Source organism: Patella vulgata, chromosome 4, assembly GCF_932274485.2.
Source record: "Patella vulgata chromosome 4, xgPatVulg1.2, whole genome shotgun sequence".
Taxonomy (NCBI): domain Eukaryota; kingdom Metazoa; phylum Mollusca; class Gastropoda; family Patellidae; genus Patella; species Patella vulgata.
Genome location: NC_065882.2, coordinates 49,901,207 through 49,924,238, shown reverse-complemented (window position 1 = coordinate 49,924,238; position 23,032 = coordinate 49,901,207). Strand labels below are relative to the sequence as shown.

At 33.2% G+C, this 23,032-nt stretch overlaps 2 protein-coding genes across 2 annotated transcripts in view; one reads left to right on the top strand and one right to left on the bottom strand.

The window, feature by feature from the left end:
* LOC126817926 (adhesion G-protein coupled receptor V1) overlaps window positions 1–23,032 on the top strand; it is an 85,718-nt gene that overhangs the window by 5,760 nt on the left and 56,926 nt on the right. The window contains exons 11-29 of the mRNA XM_056100225.1: window positions 1,498–1,712; window positions 2,039–2,227; window positions 2,467–2,617; window positions 2,803–2,996; window positions 3,141–3,264; window positions 3,890–3,946; window positions 5,897–6,026; window positions 6,286–6,509; window positions 6,916–7,136; window positions 7,385–7,756; window positions 7,986–8,110; window positions 8,295–8,423; window positions 8,690–8,904; window positions 9,146–9,387; window positions 10,921–11,181; window positions 12,054–12,191; window positions 21,580–21,852; window positions 22,207–22,410; window positions 22,776–22,899. Coding sequence (XP_055956200.1) covers window positions 1,498–1,712; window positions 2,039–2,227; window positions 2,467–2,617; window positions 2,803–2,996; window positions 3,141–3,264; window positions 3,890–3,946; window positions 5,897–6,026; window positions 6,286–6,509; window positions 6,916–7,136; window positions 7,385–7,756; window positions 7,986–8,110; window positions 8,295–8,423; window positions 8,690–8,904; window positions 9,146–9,387; window positions 10,921–11,181; window positions 12,054–12,191; window positions 21,580–21,852; window positions 22,207–22,410; window positions 22,776–22,899 — 3,588 coding nt within the window. The remainder of the gene's footprint in view (window positions 1–1,497; window positions 1,713–2,038; window positions 2,228–2,466; window positions 2,618–2,802; window positions 2,997–3,140; window positions 3,265–3,889; window positions 3,947–5,896; window positions 6,027–6,285; window positions 6,510–6,915; window positions 7,137–7,384; window positions 7,757–7,985; window positions 8,111–8,294; window positions 8,424–8,689; window positions 8,905–9,145; window positions 9,388–10,920; window positions 11,182–12,053; window positions 12,192–21,579; window positions 21,853–22,206; window positions 22,411–22,775; window positions 22,900–23,032) is intronic.
* Window positions 14,585–17,826, bottom strand: LOC126819198 (lectin BRA-2). Its single transcript, XM_050547102.2, has 3 exons — window positions 17,531–17,826; window positions 16,190–16,794; window positions 14,585–15,395 (listed from the first exon to the last, which is right to left on the bottom strand). Exons 2-3 carry the CDS (start codon window positions 16,767–16,769, stop codon window positions 15,133–15,135), a joined length of 843 nt encoding a protein of 280 aa, XP_050403059.1. The 5' UTR covers window positions 16,770–16,794; window positions 17,531–17,826; the 3' UTR covers window positions 14,585–15,132.

The window sequence follows — 23,032 nt, the reverse complement described above, 5'->3', positions numbered from 1 at the left end:
TATAGTCTACCTATGTGATAGGGAGTAAACATGCCTTTTCAAAGCGATTTAAAGAACACTTTACGGTTATTAAATATAACGCACAAAAATGTTTTGAAATATGTTTTAATCTCGAAGGACACACAAGTAGAAATGTTACAATAAAAATAATTAAGCTTTTCAAGGTTGATGCCGATGGTGACCAAAATGATATATGTCACTTGGAAAGTATTTGAATTAAAATGGATTCACAGTTTAAGAACTTTTGCAATTGTTGGCATAATGATAAGATTTAGTCCTGAAGGGTCCCCACCCTGTTTATTTACTTTTATACTTCCCATCAGTAATAGACAAATGGTAATCTGGCATGATTAGATAGGATTCACAAATTGTGCATCATCTTTTCTTATTTTATACCTTGCAAAACAGTCCCTATTTTTATATGCCCACATTTTCATGTGGACGTATATTGTCGCCGCCCCTGTCCGTTCATCCATCAATTCGTCTGTCATTCCATCTGTCTGTCCGTCATTCCGTCTGTCTGTCTGTCCACAATTTGTTTGTACAAAAAATCACGTTTTAAGCTTGTAGACACTCTAGAAGTCACAATTTTCATCAGATTTTGATGAAACTTAAAGTACATGTTTATAACCCAAAGATCCTGGTTCCTTTCGATATTCACACATATCGGATCGTAACTTCCTGAATTATGGCCCAATTTAAAAAAACGTGTGAATATATCACCCTTACACCTTGACGATGGTTGAGTTCGAATTTCGTGAAAATCAGACCAAAATTATTGGACAAAATGGCCGCCCCTCATACGCAAATAGTGTAAAAATATGGTATATCAAGGTTGTGGATCCTCTCGAGGCTACAATTTTTATTCGATTTTGATGAAACTTTAAATTGATGTTTATATCACAAATATCTTGGCTCCGTTCGATAATTGTGCATATCCAAACGTAACTTCCTGGATTATGGCCCCTGATTGTTCGAAAAATCACATTTTTAGCTTGTGGACCCGCAAGAAGTCACAATTTGTATTCAATTTTAAAAACCGTTACACATCATTGAAGGTTGAGTTCGAATTTTGTAAAAATCTTACCTAAACTGCTGGACAAAATGGCTGCTCCTTGTACGTAAATAGTGTAAAAGTATGCAATACCAAGGTTGTGGACACTCTAGAAGTCACAATTTTTATTTAATTTTGATGAAACTTATAAAATATATGTTTATGTCCCAAAGATCTCATCAATCCATTTCGATATTTGCGCATTTCAGACTATATCTTTCTGGATTATGGCTCCTGATTGCAAAATGTTGGCGTATCTTGCCTGGCAACTGCTGGTTAAGAGAGATTGGAGCCCAGTCACAAATACAGCATTATCCTGTCAAAATGAAGCACCATTTCAAATTGTAGAATTAATGTTTGGATCTTGTGTATGAAATTAAGAGTATGGTAAATCTAGTAATGTAATATATCAAATTCCATTATTTTGTTACTTTTTGTAATAGGATCGTATTTTGCTGAACTAACTATTACTATTAAGCCTGATGATGTACCAGAAAATGATGAAATTATGGCAGTAACATTAGAATCTGTAGAACCAATAGGAACACAGCGTCTGCATGCAGCTACCAAATCTATAAATATTACTGTACTGGAAAACGACAATCCTGGTGGTGTATTTCAGTTCTCTCCAGAAATGGCCAACAATTATGTAGTTGGGGTGAGTACTATAAAAGTTAGCTGTAACTGAGGACATAGAAAATGTTGTGATGTCCTTACTCTCTTGAGAGGTCTTCCTTTCATGACTGTTAGATATTTGATGCAGAATTTTATTGCTACACAAATATTACCTTGCAATTTCCCACTGATACCCAGTTGCAAGTGGGTAGATTGTGGTATACAGGGATAAAGTGTGAATCAAAGATGATTGCTACATATATGATGTGTCATTCCATTTATAAAAGTATTGGAGAAACTGGATAAGATTATACAAAGTTTGAACTTCTCAAAAATTTGATTAGTAATATTTGTTTTAAAATCATTTAGGAAGATGAAAAGGCTGTGGAAGTAATAGTAGAAAGAACAGGAGGAAGTCTTATGTTAAAAGAAGTACAGTATGTTATTGAACCAGATCAAGCCAAAGAATTCTATGGAGGTATAAATGTTCTACGATTCCACCCTGGAGAAACTCGAAGAACAGCCACTATATTGGCTAAAAGTGATGGCATACCAGAGGTAATATAATGTTACTCTTTTCTAATTATGGTAATGAATAGTTTCAGTTCTAAGATGATCAGCCAAAAGGACATTCAATCCATTCAGACAACATAATTAACCACTATTCAGTTCCATTGGATTTAAGTATTTAATTGTTTCTTGTAGGTGACAAAAGATGTGTAAACAGTCAATTTATCTCTGTCTTTTTTCTAAGATATTTTTGACTGTAATAATATTTTGAATTCTTATTTTTACAGTTGAATGAAACCTACACTATGCGACTATTAAGTTATGGTAGTAGTGTGGCCACCATTGGCTCTAAAAACACCATTCTACTGACAATAAAAGAAAATGATATGCCTTATGGTGTTCTACAATTTAAAAATGATCCAATGACAGTTTACATAAGTGAGTATTTCTGATGGTAAAAGTTTTCAAACTTGAGCAAGACGATGTGCACATTATTATTACAGCCTTCAGTAATCAACAAGAATACAATTTATTCTTGGTTCCAAAAGCTACATAGAAAAATTCTCCAGTATGTTACCCAAATTTTCTGCATTATTTAAAACATGTTCAATTAATGTTTGTAGAGGAGAGTCGAGGAGCGGATATTCAGAATGCATCTTTGACTGTACAGAGAGCTAGAGGAAGTTTTGGTACTGTCAGTATTTCTTGGTCGTTATCACCAGCAATAGGCGATGACCTAAAACCAACATTTGGTACCATCACATTTCTACCTGGTGTAACAGAAGTTGACATAGAACTCCAGTCTATTGATGATGATGTAAGTTATCATCTTTTCCTTTCCAAATGTTGCTGTATTACTGATATTGCGTTTATGATAATAAAGATTAGTTCATATAGACAAAAAAATGAAATTTAGATACTGTAATTTATAAGGGATATTTCTGTATTTTAATTTTCACAGATTTCGGAAAGTGATGAGATTATCCGAGTTGAATTATCAGCAGCAACAGGTGGTGCTGTTTTGGGGAATCCAACTAGAGGAACTGTAGTTATCAGACAAAATGATAATCCTGTAGAATTTACAGGTAGGATATTAATCTCCCCAATATATAAAAATCAGTGTTAAATAAGAAAACACTTCTAGTTTATACTTTTTCTTAAAATGTTCTTTAATGAAATGTAAGAAGCAGCCTTTACATAATGAAAGAAAGACAATTGTTAAGGACAAAATCGGCAAATCCTTTTTGAAAATGAAAGCGAGAGTCACTTGACTGGATGTCATCAAGTAACCGGTCTCCTTGGCTGAAGTTGATCAATCACTCTATTAGCTCATCTGGAGCGTGATGGCATGGACCTTTCCTGTATTGCATTGCAACTGAGTGAGGTTCATGAAGTAAATTAGTAAACCAGGAAACTTTAAAATGGTCGTCAAATCTTTTTTGGGTGGATTTTGTACTTGGCAGCTGCCAACACTGACATCTGTTCAATGATTTTAATTCTTTATTTCAGAAAGTCAGGTTTACTGTGATGAACCAGCTACATTGCCATTCACTGTGATACGAAGGGGCAATGTAGAGCTACCAGCTACTGTACGCTACAGAACTTTAGATGGATTTGCATCTTCTCTATTAATGGATTATGTTTCGATCGATAAAGAGATAGTGTTTAATGCAGGCCAGAACACATTTAATTTTTCTGTCACTGTTTTAGATGATGAAGTTCCAGAAGGCAATGAAACTTTTACATTGCAGTTATATGATTTAGGAGGTAGCTTTAATTTAATTTTTTCTTACTACTTCTAAAAATGTGGGGGGTTGGATGGCCGAATGGTTAGCATGTGAGCGCTGTATCGTACGGTCTGTCATTGAGTCAACTGGCGAGGTTTTCATTCCCCAATTGTATGTGACAAGGAGTAGGGTCGCCTGTCCAACCCCATGGTTTTTCTCCTTGTCCTCCGGTTTCCTCCCACTGCTAAAGACCCCTACGCACAAGCGAATTATTGAAATAAAAAAATTGAACCATGTGTTAGTCCCGAAATGACCTAGTTTGTGTCGAGTGGACGTTAAACCCCATTTCTCTCTCTCCTTTAAAGATGCATATTTGTTTGATTTGGAATTTTGGAGAAATGTTATCCTTCCAGATATGTGAGAGGTATTTCCAACAGAATTAAGCACAATTTAACAGTTTAATAAACATAGTTTAACTGTCTGTACTGAGACGTACCTGTTTCGATATAATGCTGGTATTTCGATGGGAATCATCAATAATAACCTTCATTAATAAGAATATTTTTATCCAATTTTGATGAAACTTGAAATGTATGTTTACAACCCAAAGATCTTGGTTCCTTTCAATATTCGCTCATATCGGACTGTAACTTCCTGGATTATTGCCCCTGATTGTTCTAAAAATCATGTTTTTAGCTTGTGGTCCCACTAGCTTGTGGATCCTCTAGAAGTCACAATTTGTATTCAATTTTAAAATGAATCCCTGTTATGCAGATAGTGTAAAAGTATGAAATACCAAGGTTGTGGAGCCTCTAGGGGTAACAATTTTTGTCTGATTTTGAAGGAAATTGAAATAAATGTTTATATCATAAAGATCTTAGTACTTTTTGATATTCGCGCATATATGTTCAGATTATGGTCCCTGTTTGTACGAAAAATCACGTTTTTTATACGCCCACATTGAAATGTGGTCCTTTATTGTCGTCGCCTCCATCCATCCACCCGTCCGGCGCCCACAATTGGTTGTGGACGCTCTAGAGGCTAAAGTTAATATCTGATTGACTGTAAATTTATACACAGTGTTAAAGGCCATAAGACGAAGAAGCCTATTGATTTTCGCCAATTTCCGATAATTACTGCAAGAGTTATGGCCCTTGATCACTTTGAAAAATCTTGTGGACGCTCTAGAGACTAAAGTTAATATCTGATTGACTGTAAATTTATACACAGTGCTCAAGGTCATGAGACAAAGAAGCCAATTGATTTTCAATGATTTCTGATAATTACTGCCAGAGTTATGGCCCTTGATCTCTTTGAAATATCTTGTGGATTCTCTAGAGGCTAAAGTTAATATCCGATTGACCTTAAATTTATACACAGTGTTTAAGGTCATCAGACGAAGTAACCTATTGATTTTCAATGATTTCTGATAATTACTGCCAGAGTTATGGCCCTTGCTCACTTTGAAAAATCTTGTGGATGCTTTAGAAACCATAGTTATCATCTGATTGATTTTATATTATACACCATGTTTACGCCTGTATATAATCGTTTTGATTGACTTTAGGTTGATACACAGAGTTTAAGGTCTTGAGATGAACAAGTATATTGATTTTCAATGATTTTTGGTAACTTGAACGGCTAAATCCATGATACTAAATGTTTTGTATACTAAAAGTTTGCATGGGCCAGACAAATTCTAATGATTTTCTGATAATTACTTAATGAGTTGTTAATCTTAATCAGATTTTAGTGTAATAAAAATGTTCCATTACCAACAAAAGTAAAGATGTGCGACAACACATGTTGACTGCCTGGACGATTCAGCTGCTGTGGGCATATGGCAACCTATCTTTTTTCTTAGCTTGTTCTCTGTCCATCTTGCAAAATTTGGGCGTATCTTGCATGGCAACCGATGGTTTAAATTGTTGGATCTTGGTTACATGAGCATTTACCCAAATTACAAATTGTTCATATTTTTACCAATCAGGTGATTTGTTACAAACAACTAAATCAACAGCAACCATTGTTATAATGGACAATGATGAAGCTTATGGTGTATTTAGATTTGATTCACCATTAGAGAGAAATACAGAAGAGGGTAGCATTGTTTATATGGAGTAAGTTTTATTGTTCCAATAAATTATGAACCATATAAAAGAAGGTGAACTATAATGTAATTATTGCTAATCGCCCCTTTCCTTTCGAAGAAAATTTAATTGGGGAACAATAACTTTGGTTCTAACTAAATTAAGTTAAATGTGTAATTGATTAATATATATCTATTTATTTTTGGATCGAGTATCATTGATTGTCCAAGTTCTCTTAAATAACAAACTGAAAATATTAGTTTTTTTACTTATATTCGATATTTTATAGCATTCTGAGAGAAAAGGGCACTGCTGGAACTATTGAAGTTTTCTGGAGAATCAGATCAGTTCTATCTGGTCAAATTCTAGGAGAGAAGGAGCAGTTTGACAAATCAAGCGGTTCCATTATATTTCAAGCACAGGAGGGTAAACAGCCATTATCTATAACTCCCACTGTTGATAATGTTCCAGAGACAAATTTAGCATACAAAGTGGAATTATACAAAACACAAGGTTGGTGAATCTTTTTATTATTACTTTCTAAATTACATTAAATTCCATTTGATAAGAAGCTATGCAGTTTGTATTATTCATTGGATAAAAATTGGCACCACCACTACTGTATACATGTATAATATGTGTCTAAATAAAGTCTTCTTCTTGATTAAGTTGATTTGTTTGTCTATGCTGATATTTTATGACATAATAATGCAGTCAACTGTGTTTAAAGTGATATATCTCTTCCTGATCTTTCCTGATAACACTGCTCAGTGAAAAGGAAAATTATATTAGATTATTAGAAATTGAATAAAATGCAACACAAAATAATAGATTATACTGAATGTATGGTGAATTGTGTTGGTTAGTTAAATCAAAATGAATTTGCAGTATTTTTATTGGAGTTTTTATTTTTTACTAGTTGTTTTTGGAAGAAACGTAGAAGGATTAGCAAAATTAGCAGATGCAAATACTTCCGTAATCTTGAATGTGGTTGCTAGTGATGATCCTAATGGACGATTTGCTTTCCCTGCTGCATCACGAGAATTACAGATAGCAGAAGATTATTTACCTGGTCAGGAATCGACAACAAGAACTACGTTTACTGTGGAGAGAAGACAAGGCATGTTGGGAAAAATTGAGGTAAATATTATGGTGTACAAATAAGATTCACGATATAAATCTCAAGTCACATGAGAACTTCCAATTTGTTTCCTTGCTGAGAATTTCTACTCATGATACATGTCTAGCCAAATTAAAAATTTGGAACACAATGCAAGTATTATATTAAAATTTGTAATGTCCTATTACTTAATGTCCATACATATAAATCTGTGGTTTAATAAATAAATGAACAGCAGTGAATAATTTTATGTCTTGTGTTATATCAGGTTGTATGGGAGATTTACTCGGATTCCGTCGGAGGTAATTTCCCAGATGTCATAGATCTGATGTTCCTTGGTAGCAAGCCTGCAACCATGTCACCAGTACCATCCAAGCAACGAAACCAGACAGGAACCCTTGTTCTCATGTTTTCACAAGCCTTAGAAAATTTTGTGACTGTAGATGATCGTCACAAGCCAAATATATCTTCATTTGAAAATGGTTTTACTCTTAGTGCGTGGGTGCAACCATTTCCAAATACTAATGGCTATATTATAGCCAAGACATCGACAGATGGATCACAGCATTATTACAGTTTAAAATTAGCCTCTACAGCTACTTCAACCAACTTTGATTTAACAATTTCCACATCTACTAGTGTAAGTATATCTTAAAGAACTTGCATCCTTTTATTTTCAATTAACATTTGATAAATGTATGTCTTGATGATTGATATCACTGAAGATTATAGGAAATGTTTGTTGTTTATTCAAAGTAATTATTTGTTTTGTATCTTAAATTGTGTTTCACTTCCATATAGAAGATATAGAACACAATTACTTTAGAATAGAGTTGTTATTACATAAATCATGATCTTTATTTTCTCAGCCAAATCAAATTTTAAATGCCCAGCAGGATATCAACATACAAGATGGTCAATGGCATCATATATTGGTGTCTGTTTCAAATATTTCTGTTGTTTTTTACTTGGATGGAAAAGTTATAGGAAATGGGTGAGTTTCATTTGATTTTGCTGTTTATAAAAATGAATTGATAAATAATGTTGGAGAATACAATAAGATCAGTAGATATTCATTCATTCATGCTTAAGAAGTTTGAGCTTTTAGTGTTTTCAAATGTGTTACAAGATTATTGTCAACATTTAGTATTTACTAGCTGTATAAATTGTTACTTCAGTAATGTTGTTGGTGAAAATCTTGTCGACAAACCTGGGCCACTATTAGTTGGTGCAAGATCTCCAGGTGAAGAGCGGTTTGTGGGATACATGCAAGATGTGCGTCTGTTTAAACGAAGACTGGAAGTCAAGTAAGTCTCATATTTAGATTGAATTCATTATTGGTTTCCATGGAAAGAATGCTGAGATTTTATATTTTTGAGAAACATGCCTAGTAAATCAGAAGTTTACAAAAACCTGAATAAATGTTGCACTGGCAATATTTTGAAGTAAATTGTTTGAAGTAAAAATAGAGTTAGATCAAGAAAATGAGCAGATAAGACGTATTCCATATATTCTCAAATAATTGTATACGTTATTTTTGATATTCACGTTTTTTGATTCATTGTATTTTCAGTGAAGTGAAAGAAATCTTTGAGTTTCCCGCGCGGAAAGAAATCACACCTGTATCTGGTATTCTCACATTTGAAGAAAATGTAAAGCAAAACACATTCCAGATACAATCATTGCAAGATATAGAAGCAGAAGGCAATAAAGTTTTTACTGTTGATCTGATAGCAGCTAATGGAGGAGCCTCTCTTTCTAATTCAGATTCTGCTGCTACATTAACAGGTAACATGTCCCTCTTGTAAATGGGATTCAAATTGTCTTCAGATGCAAACTACGGATAGGCTATTATGGTACATATCTCGAACAGATGCCCAAGTGTTTACTTCCTATGCATATCATTATTCATGTTCAGTAATATTCTCCCAAATTTCATAGCAATAAGAAATGATATACCACCATAGCTCATAGTAGCACAGCTTTTATTGTAACTTTAATCTAATCTCTTTTTTGTTTAATTTAACAGTTTTAAAGAGTGATAATGCTAATGGATTATTTGAGTATCAAGATCTGTGTTTACCTACTTCAACTAAAGATGAGAATGTATCAATTGTATGTTCTGTAAGAAGAACAAGAGGTGATGATGGTACAGTTGTATTAACATGGCTAGTTAAACAGGTTTTATCAACAGGAATTGTTGTAGATGCTGTAGATGATTTTGTCAACTACACAGGGAATATTACATTTCCGCCGGGTATAACATTTCAGGTTTGTATTTTCTCTTTTGACTACAGAGTTCAGTCTGTTTAGAAATTATGTTGAGAATAATTTGCTTGAAATCATGTGGTGTGTGTGTGTTGGGGGGGGGGGGAATAGTTGGTCGCAAAATAAATGCAGTCAGTCGCAAAATAAGTGCAATCGATCTCAAAATAAGTGCTCACTGAATTAATGAGTTAAACAAACAATGCCAAAGTAGAAGGTAAAATGTGTTTGCGTGAATCTGTGCACCTAAATTGCATATGTAACGCTACTCACGCAACAGTTTAGTATAAATTAACCTTGTCAACTTATCATGTTTGAAAAAATGTTTTTTACCTTTATTCTGTTGTGAGTATGTTGGTTTAAGAAAAGAAATCCCCCCCCAGGAGAAAAATAGTTGATCTCAAAATAAGTGTTATAGCCACTGCCTCTAAGGTCACATAAATTTAATAACAAAATCAATAACAATCATCATATTATATGACATATACTTTATGACAACTTAAATAAAACTGCTTTCCGGCACGAGATAACGATTGGCGAACAACTATATAGGCGATACGATCTTTGTTCTACTGGGACACTCGGTGTTAATAGCTAGTATTTTGTTGACATTCGGGAGCCACGGTGGCTAGGTGGTTAAGACGCTGGCTCGCTAGCCTGGAGGTCGGGAGTTCATCGGGATTTTCCGACATGGTTTCCCCTTGTCAGTGGTGCAGAACGGAGGGCCTGACATGGACAGCTGTCTAATCCTTTGGATGAGACAAAAACCGAGGTACCGTGTATACATTGGAATGCACATAAAAGATCCCCTGGCAGTTGGAATTCGATATAAGAGTAGGCGATAGTGCTGCTGCCCGGGCAAAATTTCCCTCATAGCACACTGTATGGCGTATGCCCGTCTTCATTAGCCCAGTATAGGAGCAGAACAGTAGGATGTTAAACCCCATTTCATTTCATTTCATTTCATTTTTGTTGACATTCATTGTGGGGTGGGATTGTGGATGGTGCCCTAGAAGTCGAACCTCCCCACCCCCTATTCCCAGCTTCTAGATCCGCTTCTGGCCCCACGAAAACTCACACCTGTGGTGCTCGGCTACTGACTGCGTCACTCGTATTAGGGGCATGTGCATCAGTCAGTCGCATTTTTGTTAAACATGCCCCCAAACAAAATCTTTATGTACGCCCCAGCGTGACATAGCATTTACTGAAATATTACCATGACTTCAGGATCTTTGAAAGTTTTAAGGGGGGATAATTCTTGAAATGTTATAGATAACAATAAATGTGGGAATCGTAGTAAAGTTTTTATGCTTCATTTATATTATTGATGCTCTCTGATTTTAATATAAATAGCATTAAAACCACTTAGAAAATGTTATGTTTAATGATTGTGCGTTATAAAGAATTGGCTCATTATTTGGATCATTTTGGGCAAAATTTTATCACATAGACTATGCCTGTTCTCCAGTCCTCTTTGAATAAATAAGAAATATTGTTGAAAGGAAACCTATGATGGTTAAAATTTATCCTTTTTTCCAGACAATACAATTTAATGTTAAAGAAGAAAATATACCTGAGTTAGAAGAAAGGTTTAATGTGCTGTTGTATAAAGTAGTAACTGATGATGGTGTAGTTGGTACAACTAATACTAGTGGTGCCAGTATCAACCCTACAGGTAACACATCACCAATAGTAATAGAAGAAACAGATTATCCTTATGGATTATTACAGTTTTCTACAAGTTTAACACCTCCAGTCAGCATGACCACCATGATTCTACCTTCCACAGTTCAACCTGTGGTAAGTATTTGTTTTCTTTTTTAAAAAGGTACGATGTAAGGCCATCAAAGAAATGTTTTGTTTCTTGAGGAATTAAGGTGTAAGAAAACGGGGCTGTGGGAGGTATACTTTTTTTGTTAAATTCTAATTTTCCACCATTTTAAAATAAAACTAAAATGTGACGTTACACAAATTTCACCTGATGGGAGGTTTTTTTTTTAGGTCTGGGGATGATATTCAAAACAAAATTGTATCTCAATACATTACCCAAAGTCTTCTTATAGAAAAATGTAATTAAACACATTAGATCTCTATATAGCTTTTCCTTGCGAGTCAGTTATCAATGAAGTAAAAATAAAATATATAAATAAATAAGAAAGTGACAATGATTTTATCACAGCATTATTAATAATTTTTCCACACACACAAAAAAATTGACAAGAACATATTGGCTGTGCCACAAAAACCAAGGGAGACTTTTTTTTAGGCATGAAACAATCGAATCCAACATTGGTATAAAGAATAAATATACTCAGTTCTCAACGAATGGTGATGTAAATTAAAATCGTTAAGAATGACGTTTTAACTGGCAATACCTTATTTCGTAAAATGCTGTAAAATTTTTATGTCTGAGGAAGAAAACAATTTATTTTTATGGCCTAATCAGATCCATTTATTTTATGGGGTTTTTTTTATATATGGGCATCAGCAGGCATGTTTTAAAACATCTGAAAATATAGATGATTGATTATATGATAATTTCTGATGGAAAAGTGTTGTATATTGGTTTATTTTACATTTAAGCTTGTTAATTGGACAGCAAAAATATGCTACTTTTGTTATCATATTTGATATTAACATTGCATACAGATTATGCTATTTATTCTGCATAGGTTAAGGTAAAAGAAGAAAGTGGAATGGTAAGTCTTATTGTTGAAAGAGCACAAGGTACTTTAGGTAGAGTTACTGCTGAATGGAGAACAGAAGATGGAACAGCTAAAAGTGAGGGGAAAACTCCTACTGACTACATGGTATGTATGAATATTAAATATTATCAATAAAATTCAATATATGTCAGTTTATCTGTAATCCCACCCTTTAGCGCTGTCACGGTAAAGACAATACCGATGAAAATGCTTGTATGATTGCATACCCCACCCTATTCCTCAACTTGACTGATACACCACTGACCTTAAACAGGGACATCTTAGGACTGCCGGTAATGCCCAGGAGTATACGGAAAAGCAGAAATATATGATGTAGAAATAGCAAGAAATATTAACGATACGAATGATATTTTTTTTAACCACTGTTAACGTTGAACGGCTATCCACCGATGATGTTTGCATTGCCAGTTATGACAAACAGTATACCGTACATGGAATTGCAGAAAATGTCGACATCTTTTTTATGCTCAAAATAACAGAAATATGAGCCATAATTACTGACATATTTTAACCGTATCTAACAGGTTATTGACAAATATCGATGTTTTTTTAAAGGGAACAGTATTGTATTTAATTTGAGTGATAATATATCATAAGTTTTGAGGTAATGTCATCCAGGTGCCATGTGTTGATTCTAGGGCAGTTATTTCTGGAACTTCCGATTTCGATGTCGACAAAAGCTTGGATTTGCTGAACGTGGTGTACTAGATGCACCCCTTCTAGAAAATAAGATATTTGGTAAAAAATGTGCGCCTAATACACCGATAAATACGGTAGTTTGACATGGAAATCAAGGCATTGTTTCACAAAAAGTTAAGCTAGAATCTTAAATTAGATTTTAACTAAATTCAAAATGAAATTTTACATTTTATGTGTTTCGCGAAGATTGATTGTAGGCTAATGTTTTCACCTGTGCAGTTCTGTTTTTCATCAACTGGCATATGGATTTAAACAAATACGCTTCGGAACTGAATTGACAGGTTGAACTAACAGTTCAATGGGGATATTTTCATAATTGTAGCAATGTTTGCACAAGATCAGACAGTGGTAGAGAGATGAAATAAATTATTGGGATGAGTTTATTGCGTTTTATTCGTTTGGAAATGTATCGGTGGGTTGGCCTTGAACTTGCTGCTTTCATGACCTTGGCATTTGAATTACTAGCGGGTTTCAATGGAAATAATGCATATCAATGAACTAAATAGCTTGAATTTCTTGGTTTGATGGTATTTTGGATAACAGAAAGTATTGAGAATGGAGCATAGCGTTTACGTCTGAACAAAACAACGGCAATTGTGACATTTTACGAACTAATCTAAGCTGTAAATTGTTGTGTAATTTTAAAAGTATTTAACAACTTTGAAACTATTCCACCAAATAGCCATGGTCCGATGTCTAGATTTGAAATTATTTAAAAATAGAATAATTTATACTTGAATCATATGGTAATATATAAAACATTAACAAAGGTTCTTGTTTACTGGGGTTCTGAGTGTTTTTTTTTCTTAGGGTTGGATTTGGGGCGTCATCTAATTGCTTACTTTGAAAACCCCCCAAAAAAACAGATGGACTATAGCTGCCACAAAAAGAAATTCAGTGAGAATTGTTTTTGTGAATATGGTATGATTGGTGTGCTAGAATTATGTGACCCAGTTGCCATTAGACAGAGTATTATCATTATTCCAAATATATATATCTGTCGCAATAGATCTAACAACTAAGCCCTAATCAGTGTTGTTTATGTCCTGATTTAAGGAGAGGGAGACAGCTGTCCTAAATTAATATTGATTTTAGTTGAAATTGTCCCTAAAATAATTTTGTGAAACACAACTATTTTAAGTTATGATAAAATTTTAACTTAAAATATTATTTTAGTGAATTTTATCTAAAATACTTAAAACCAATTTGTGAAACTCACCTATTTTAAGTTAGAATGAAATTTTAGTTTAAGATGATTTTAAGAAAATTTTAGTTTTTTTCTACAAGAATGATATTTCAATACATATATCATGTATGATACATGTTCTCCAATACCATAAACAGTTGCAATCTCATTTTTCATCAATGTTGCTTGGTCAATAACAGTCACCTGGATTAGTATGCTCTGATATCATTCTATTGTCATGCTATGTGGCAATCGTAAAATTTCAGTAAAATCGCGCAACTTTGTTGATGATACTGTCAATAATACATAGGTGGGAGCAGAAAGCATCGGTAGCAATCTTCTTTGGTTGTTGTGATAGAGCATCAGCCACTCCAAGGCCAGCAACAATAATACATTCTTCATTTGATATTTCGATATTAAATTATATATCAATTCTCTACTAATCAACTGCTAAATATGAGACTTGTTAATATCGATTTGTATTTATACTTTAAATATCAAGAAAGTCCCTTGATATATTTAAAGAACTAAACATTTGGTGTGTTTTTAGTTTTAAACCAAATTTAATAAATTAATTATGAGTGTCTATAAATATATTAACACAAAAACAATTTATTGCTAAGAAACATTTAGCAAAGTTAACATTCAAATATTTGACAATTAAGTGTTTAAAAGATATGAATAATATAAAACCAGAAAGTAAGCCTGCTACATGTACTGTACTTATTCATAATATGATGAATCAACTATGGTTTATCCATTAGTATAGAGAGACATTCCCCCAACCATTGGGCCATCAATTTCTCCTCCGTTAATTGGACTTAATCAATCAGTTTGTAATGGGTTGCACCTCTACCTGAGGCTCCCACCCCTCTTTACTATCAATTTAATTAAGTTAAAGATCTGACACCCCGCTCCCCCATCTTTCTAAAACCATGCTTACGCCACTGTGAATTGATCATTATTGTATGATTGTATAATAATGATCTGTTCTATTGACCGTGTGGCCATTTAATAAGCTTGTTCTTGCACAACATTCATTTATCCAAGACGTGGAATCATTTTATTTCTTTCTACACATAAAAAAGTACATCCATGGAAATAGAAATTAAAATAGCAAATAATTAAAATCTTTTTTTTTTAAGTTGTCATTAAATTCGAAACATGATTTGTTGTTTGAACCTCACAAATAAAATTATATCTTTTTGTACATATTTCATCATGCCACTTGTGGTCATCGTCTTTTTTCAATAACATACACTGAGATGCTTCCTCATTAGGTTCCCCCTCTCCCCACTTTATGAAAGTGAATTGTTTATTGTAATTGTTACTAGTCCAAATCCATTGTTTTCTATTGCTAAAATAACTACCACTTGTCCACCAGCCATTTGCTTTTCTTAAGTCTGAAATCACAAAATAGTAGAATAAATGACCTGATTTGCTTTTTATACGCCCACATGGAAATGTGGTCATATATTGCCGTCGCCCCCATTCGTCCGTCTGACGGTCCATCGGTCCATTGTCCACAATTTCTTGTGAACACTCTACAGACTACATTTATCATGTGATTGTTTTGAAATTGATATATGTTGTTTCAGTTAGTAAGATGAAGAAGCCTATTTAATTTAAATAATTCTGTTTATTTCTTTTGGAGTTATGGCCCTTGTTTTACTTTGTTGCACCTTGTGAATGCTCTAATGACAAAATTTATCATCCAATCTGTATGTAATTTATATGCATCACTTAAGTTCGTGAAACGAAGAAGCCTATTGAATTTCACCAAATTCCGTTAATTACGTCAATAGTTATAGCCAGATTCAAAGATGATTGTTTATGTCATATAGTCTTATTTCAAAACAGGAGCCATGGTGGCTCAACAAATAAGGTATTGGCCTAGACAGTTCCTCATGATTTCGAGCATGGTTTCCCCTTGTCAGTACAGGATAAGGGCCTGACAAGGAACAGTGTTTAGTTGTTTGGATGGGGAAAAAACCCAAGGTCTAATGTATAGTGTAGTGTACACCTTGACATGCACAAAAAAGAACCCTTTACAGTTGGAATTCAGTTGCTGTCCAGACAAAATTTCCATCATACCACAATTGCCTGTCTACATTAGCCCAGTTGGAACAGAAAAGTAGGACATTAAACCCCATTTCATTCATTCATTCATTATTTCAAAATAGAAACTGGCACTTACCAGGATCATTTTTAATGAGGAAGGTGAGCAGAAAATGTTCTTTCACGGTTCCCATAGAAACTAAATCACCTTCAAATGCTCCACAATAGTCTTTAGCATCATACCATGATGTGTTGAAATTAGATAATAAATAACATGATGTCCAATCCTTAATACCAATAAAACGTTCTGGACAATTATGGTTTGTATCTGCTAGAGATCGTTCTTTAGGGCCCTTGTTATGGAGTTCATCCATTTTTCGAGCCAATTTTCGCCACCATCTTAAAACTCTGACGGAAAGTTTGTCTACTGTTTTTGATACCTTTTTGGAAAGTTTTTTGAATTCTGCTTTCGTGATTGGTGCATTGTCATCTTCACTGGTCTCTGACCTTTTTATACGATACCTTTTCACATCTACTATATCGTGGAAGTCAGTTGGTTTACACTTTGATTTTGGCGTTACACTAACTGAATAATCACAACCATGTAAATCCACACTGCAGGAATTACTGCTCGAGTCAATTGGTAAATTTAAACACAATAATAACAGCAACATAAAAACACTTACATTTGTGTGGTGTCCATTCCAAAATTGTGCCATTGTTAGATGGACTCTTTAAATATATCTGAAGAGAAAAGATTTCAGGAATTAGCACTGACAAATGAATGTATCCGCATCAAATCATTTTGCAATAACAGCTTGGACATTTCGAATGATTTTTTTGTTTGGAATGGCTACTTGGTTAAGAGACGTAAGAATAACTGACTAGACTATATATCCTTCACTCTGTGGTTTTATACTGGCTGTAATTATGGTGCTTGGTCATCAAACCAATAGTTATATCGTGATGAATGGTTTAACCCTCAAACTGCGAATAATTACATCACAACAGATACTTAAAGAACAAAAACATCTTATTGTACACAATGAATTCTATTTTCCTTTTATTGATATTAAATACATGTACTAGACATGTTTATTGTCCAACAGTATGCACTGTTAATGTTGAGTCTATTGCGATTAGATGTTATTTTCTTGGTGGTTTACAAAAGAATAATCACTTTAAAGTGGCAAACCTTTATTATTTTCCATTCACCAATTGAAATTAATCAAATGAATTTTTAGTAAGAGTTTCATGAAGTACTAGATCAATGTAATTCCCAAACATCTAGAAATAGTTTTACCAACTGCAGTAATTATAGTTAGTTTTACAAATTTTTAAAACGATATTAACAGAAGAAAAGACTACCAAATTGTTATTATTTTTTATATTTTGTAAATAGGATGATTCCATTGACAATTAAATTAATGATTATTAAACGGCAAAACATAATAAGATAGAATAATTGTATAAAACTCACCTTTGCCTTAAGAATACAGTTGTTGTGTATCTTTATGTAAGTGCCATTTTATAATGAAATCACTTGTACTTGTTCAGCCAATATAAAACATTTATCATACAATAATCCAACAAATGGGTTGTTGATTCTACATAATCTTGATTTCATCCACCGTTTTGTTAGGGTAGATATATGTTCTCTAATGAAATCATTGGATATTGACTTTTAGGTATGGTGTTTATCTTGAAATTGGGGGTTTAAAAAATGATGTAAACCATTTAATAGTTTCTTCAAGAAGAATAATTCGGTAACTGTGTTAAAGTAGCACATACATGTTACTATAATTTATTCAAGCCCAGTAGTGGTTATTATATTTAAACATTCCTTAAACATTACTCAAGAACATAAAATCCATAAACATAAAAATGATTCTAACGATTTTAGCATTTAATACCACATAAACAGATGTTACTCTGGCAGACGCATTACAGGAAAACTGTTATCCATCCGCCTGCTTGACAGACTGTGATATTGGATGATGAAGAAACATGATGTGACAGCTGCTTTTTGATGTGATATATTAATATATCCTGTATTGTTGCATATTGACATATTAATCACATAAATATTTAGGAATATGGCCTTTGTTATCTGGAAAAAAAATGTGTTTTATTCGGAAAAATATTTTATATTTGTTTACAGATATACCCATTTTAACGAATGTTAAATAAGGTTTAGTTTAATTTTGGTTAATATCTACTAATTATGTGACATGAAAGGGTATTTTCCTTCTTGGCATGGTGGAAGAGATTTTTCTGGAATATTGTGTTTTAAACTATATCAATTATTGAGTTGTCTTTCTAAAGAAATAAACTCCATCAGAACTACATCTTCAATAAAAGGCTTGATCTTGCATTAACTCCATACATCGCATCAAGTCCTTCACGTAATACCCTGCATATTTCATCACTAATTTCAATTGGCTACTGACCGAGCTGAGGACCTCTCAGATTCCTTGATAGAAAATATCTTCGAGAATACCAAGTCATGCGCTTTCCAGCTACAATGTCTACCTGTGATAATCAAGTTGCTAAGTTCTATGTTCGTTCAATGTCAAGGTTTCCGTGGAGGTTGCGATATTTGATTTGCGTGTGTTTGTGTCACAGCCTCTGATTGGACAACACTATTGTTCACATGTCTATATGGCAGAGGGAGATAACATACCTATAAGTTCGGGAATTTCTGACTAATCTAGCAATGGCTAGATGTTGTAAAACTTGTAGTCGTTGCATCAGGAACATGTCAGAACTACAAATTGATCATCTATCTGATGATTATTTGTTATTGAATTGATGCAAATTTTAACTGTAGGTTATATCTCATTTTTATACACCCACATTGAAATGCGGTCGTATATTGTTATCGCCCCCGTCCGTCGGTCCGAGGTCCACAATTGCTTGTGGACGCTCTAGAGGCTCAAGTTAATATCCGATTGACTTTAAATTTATACACAGGGTTTAAGGTCACGAGATGAAGAAGCCTATTGATTGTCAGCGATTCCAGATAATTACTGCCAGAGTTATGACCCTTGATCATTTTGAAAAATCTTGTGGATGCTCTAGAGGCTAAAGTTAATATCCGATTGACTTTAGATTTATACACAGTGTTTAAGGTCATGAGAAGAAGAATCCTATTGATTTTCAACGATTTACGATAATTACTGCTAGGGCTATGGCACTTAATCACTATGAAATATCTTGTGGACACTCTAGCTAGAGGCTAAAGTTAATATCTGATTGATAGTGTTTAAGGTCGTGAGACGAAGAAGCCCAGTTATTTTCAATGATTTCCGACAATTACTACTAGAGTTATGGCCCTTGATCACTTTGAAAAATTTTGGGGATGTTTTAGAGACTAAAGTTATCATCTGATTGACTTTAGATTGATAAACAGAGTTTAAGGTCTTGTGACGAACAAGTATATTGATTTTCAATGAATTTTTATAACTTGAACAGCTAAATTCATGATATTAAATGTTTCGTATACTAAACGTTAGCATGGGGCAGAACTAAAAGCCAAACAATTTCTAATCATTTTCTGATAATTACTTAATGAATTGTTACTCTTAATCAGATTTTAGTTTATTATAAATGTTTCATTACCGACAATAGAAAAAAATATGCAACAACTCTTGTTGACTACTCGGATGACTTAGCTGCTGTTGGCGTATGTTTCATTGCCCGGCAACCTATCTTTAATATTGTTAGGTCTCATATCCTATCGGTGTGTGTCATTCAAAATATAATACCATCCGTCACATCATGCCACTCATGGTTAATTTCAAGGAGTTATAAATTTCTTACATTAACAGTGCATTGTTTATAATTGGGATGCTTTTAAAAATAATACACGACATTATTTGGAACCGATCATTTTTCTTCAGTTGAATACTGTAGTCTTCAAGATGTTAGCAGACAATGTACAATAATTTGTTGCTTATTGGTATTCCAGACTGTTCATGTAACAAATGTCTGTATATGGATAACGGTTAAATAATAAAAATCAATGTTTCCAATTTAAGCAAGACAAATTTTTATATCAGTTAATCAAACTTGAAGAGGTTTACATCTTATTTTCACTTTATGTTCTGTATATAGCAAGACATACTCAATGAAGAATTGGCCAGAAATCCGCCAATAAAAGTATAGTCATGTCTAGCTACTCTACGTATAAAGAATGAATTACTCTACTGTTTGCAATATATAGATCTTTGTTAGTATTCAATAAATTCTCATTTAATTCACACACTCATTCAAATCAACAATAAATATCAATAGCTCTCGTTGTTCAAGTGACTGGGAAAAGAACTTGATGATCTGTTTACTAGAATTTTAAACAATGTAGGTTTTAACATAGATCTATTTTATAGTATGTGTATTGTAAGTTGTTGTAGGAAAAAATACAAAGCTTTAGGTAGATGGTTGTATGCTTATACAACTTGATTTTTTGTGCCAGAATTATAATTACAAATTGGGGTTAAGAAAATTACAGCCACAGCGGCTTATCCTGCATTTATTGTGCCTTCTGAATAACTATAGACTGCTGTTTTTATGCAATTGATGGGTGCCAACCACCATAACTTTAATTGCTTACATAGAAAAATACCCATAATCAATTAACAGTGTTAACATTTTAATATTTTAGCCTTTTCTAAGAATCTGTACCAAAATTAATATTATTGTGTGTTTTGTTTTTATCTCTTATAGAAAAATGTAAGTAATATTACTAAATTTAAAGCGATGGGTAAACCTTTTCATCAGTTTTTATTTTAATCCTTTTATTTCATTATAGTATCTGTTGGTTCCTTCTGTTAGGTTGGGTTTTTTTTCAATCTTTTAGCATTTTACAGATCAATTACTTAACAATTACCCTTGGGCATTATCCAGATCATTACTCTCTATACCAATACCCAAATTATTTTCTGGTGCATTTGAGTGGTGGATGTTCAATTTCTCTAAAGATTTCAATGAGATATCAATGACATGTTTAACTAGATTGGTTTAAATTGATTGTTACCATATACGTTGAGATATGTCAATAGACAATTTTTTAATATTACAACTTTCATATAACACTATGCAATATGAATATGAAGGCCAAAAGATTTTAAAGAGCATGACAAGTTTCATAAATAACATGGCTAGCGTGAGTGGTTTAACAAAAACTAATCGCTACTATCCCCATTCTTTATGGATTCATCAGATGGTTCAGCTATTCAGCGGTTCTTTTACAATATATTTTTCAAACAACTTTACATGACAAAAATAAAGTTTCTGATTTTCAGATATTAATTATGTTGTTTTTCTTTTCATCTTTGTGTTAAATTTGTGTATGATATTGTTGGTACTAAACACCAGACATTACATTGTATTCTGTATGCATGTCAGTGATAATTATTTTTTAAAAAAACAAATATTGACATTGAATGAATTTTAAACTTCGAAATGAAAAAAATACATAGGTTCTTGAAGATCACATATTTTAATAATATTGCTTCTTGATCATGACAGGGTGATGCAGATGTGGTGGTTTTTGAAGATGGTGAAACATGGGGTTATGTAAACATAACCATAAATGACAACAATATACCAGAAGATGAGAAAATGTTTAACGTTCATCTTGTTAATCCACAAGGTGGGGCAGCTGTAGGATTAGGTGCCATGCTAACAGTAGTGATAGATTCATCAGATGGAGCTTTTGGTATTTATAGATTTGCTGATAATTCACTGGTAAAAAAAGTTCAAGAAGAAGGTGATCTTGGATTTAATTCTGTTTATTTAGAGGTAATCTATTATAAACTTTGATTATATTTCGATTAAAACCCATGCAATGCTAATAAACCTAGGAATCTTTTATGGGCAACATGATTTTTTGCCATTGATAGTTCCCCAAATATTCCGCTTCAAATTTTCACATTTCAAAAAGCATCAAATTATAGCATACCATGTAACAAATTTAGAATACGGTGCTAACACATCCTGGGATCTTGATGATCTCAAAATATATGCCAATAACCTGCCCCTCTTAATTAAAAAGGGGATGTATAATTACTTTTCAAAATTGAATTCTAAAACAAATTTTTATCTGCCCTTTACACTTTACCCTACTTCTAACTTTGTTGTGTTTTATGATTTAAGGTAATTCGGGAAGGAGGAACAATTGGTAATGCCAGCATTACCTGGGTTGCAGTAGGTGATGATAATAATGATTTAATGGAAAAATCGGGAACTGTTGACTTTAAATCAGGCCAGTCATCAGCTATGTTAGAAGTGAAGATTAGTGGGGATACAGAACCAGAGCTACAAGAAGTCTTTCAAATTAAACTTACAGGAACATCAGAGGTATATTGTACAGTATGTTAATACATCATCTCCCAAATGCATTGGTAGATTGAACCCTTACATTTATGGAACTAGTATGACTGCCGATTTGCTGGTGTGCTAGCCAATAAAACCCTAAAATACAATAACCACAGTAATGTTGTACTTTCAAAACATGGTATCTTAAATGGACAGAGAGTGTGGGGAATAAAGTTGCCATATTGACTGTGTGAAATAAACCAAAAAGTAAATAGAAGTGATCGCCACTTTAACACTAATAATGCTATGGAAGGTTTCACTAAAACTACACACCTACATTATATAAAAAGCTAAATTTCATATAGCTGTATCAAAGATTGAACTGTTAATTGATTTTGATTTTTCAGGGTGAATTAGGAAATGAGGTCAAGTTAACATCTGTGCTGACAATTGAAGGAAATGATGATCCCTATGGACAATTTGTTATAACTAGTACATATCGTCCAATCACAGTAGAGGAGAGAAACAATGGTATTAAAATTTAATTATCTATGATATGATACGCCTCACCAATTTTATGTAATATTAACTTAGCATTTTCTTGTTCAGTGTCCAAATGTTTGATAATTTACTAACACTTGAAAACTTAAAGTGACAGAGTTAT

Coding starts and splice junctions, on each gene's coding strand:
- LOC126819198 (XM_050547102.2), bottom strand. CDS start 16,769: ATGGCACAATTTTGGAATGGACACCACACAAATGTAAGTGTTTTTATG. Junction 15,396..16,189: donor CCTCATTAAAAATGATCCTG/GTAAGTGCCAGT, acceptor TTGTGATTTCAG/ACTTAAGAAAAGCAAATGGC.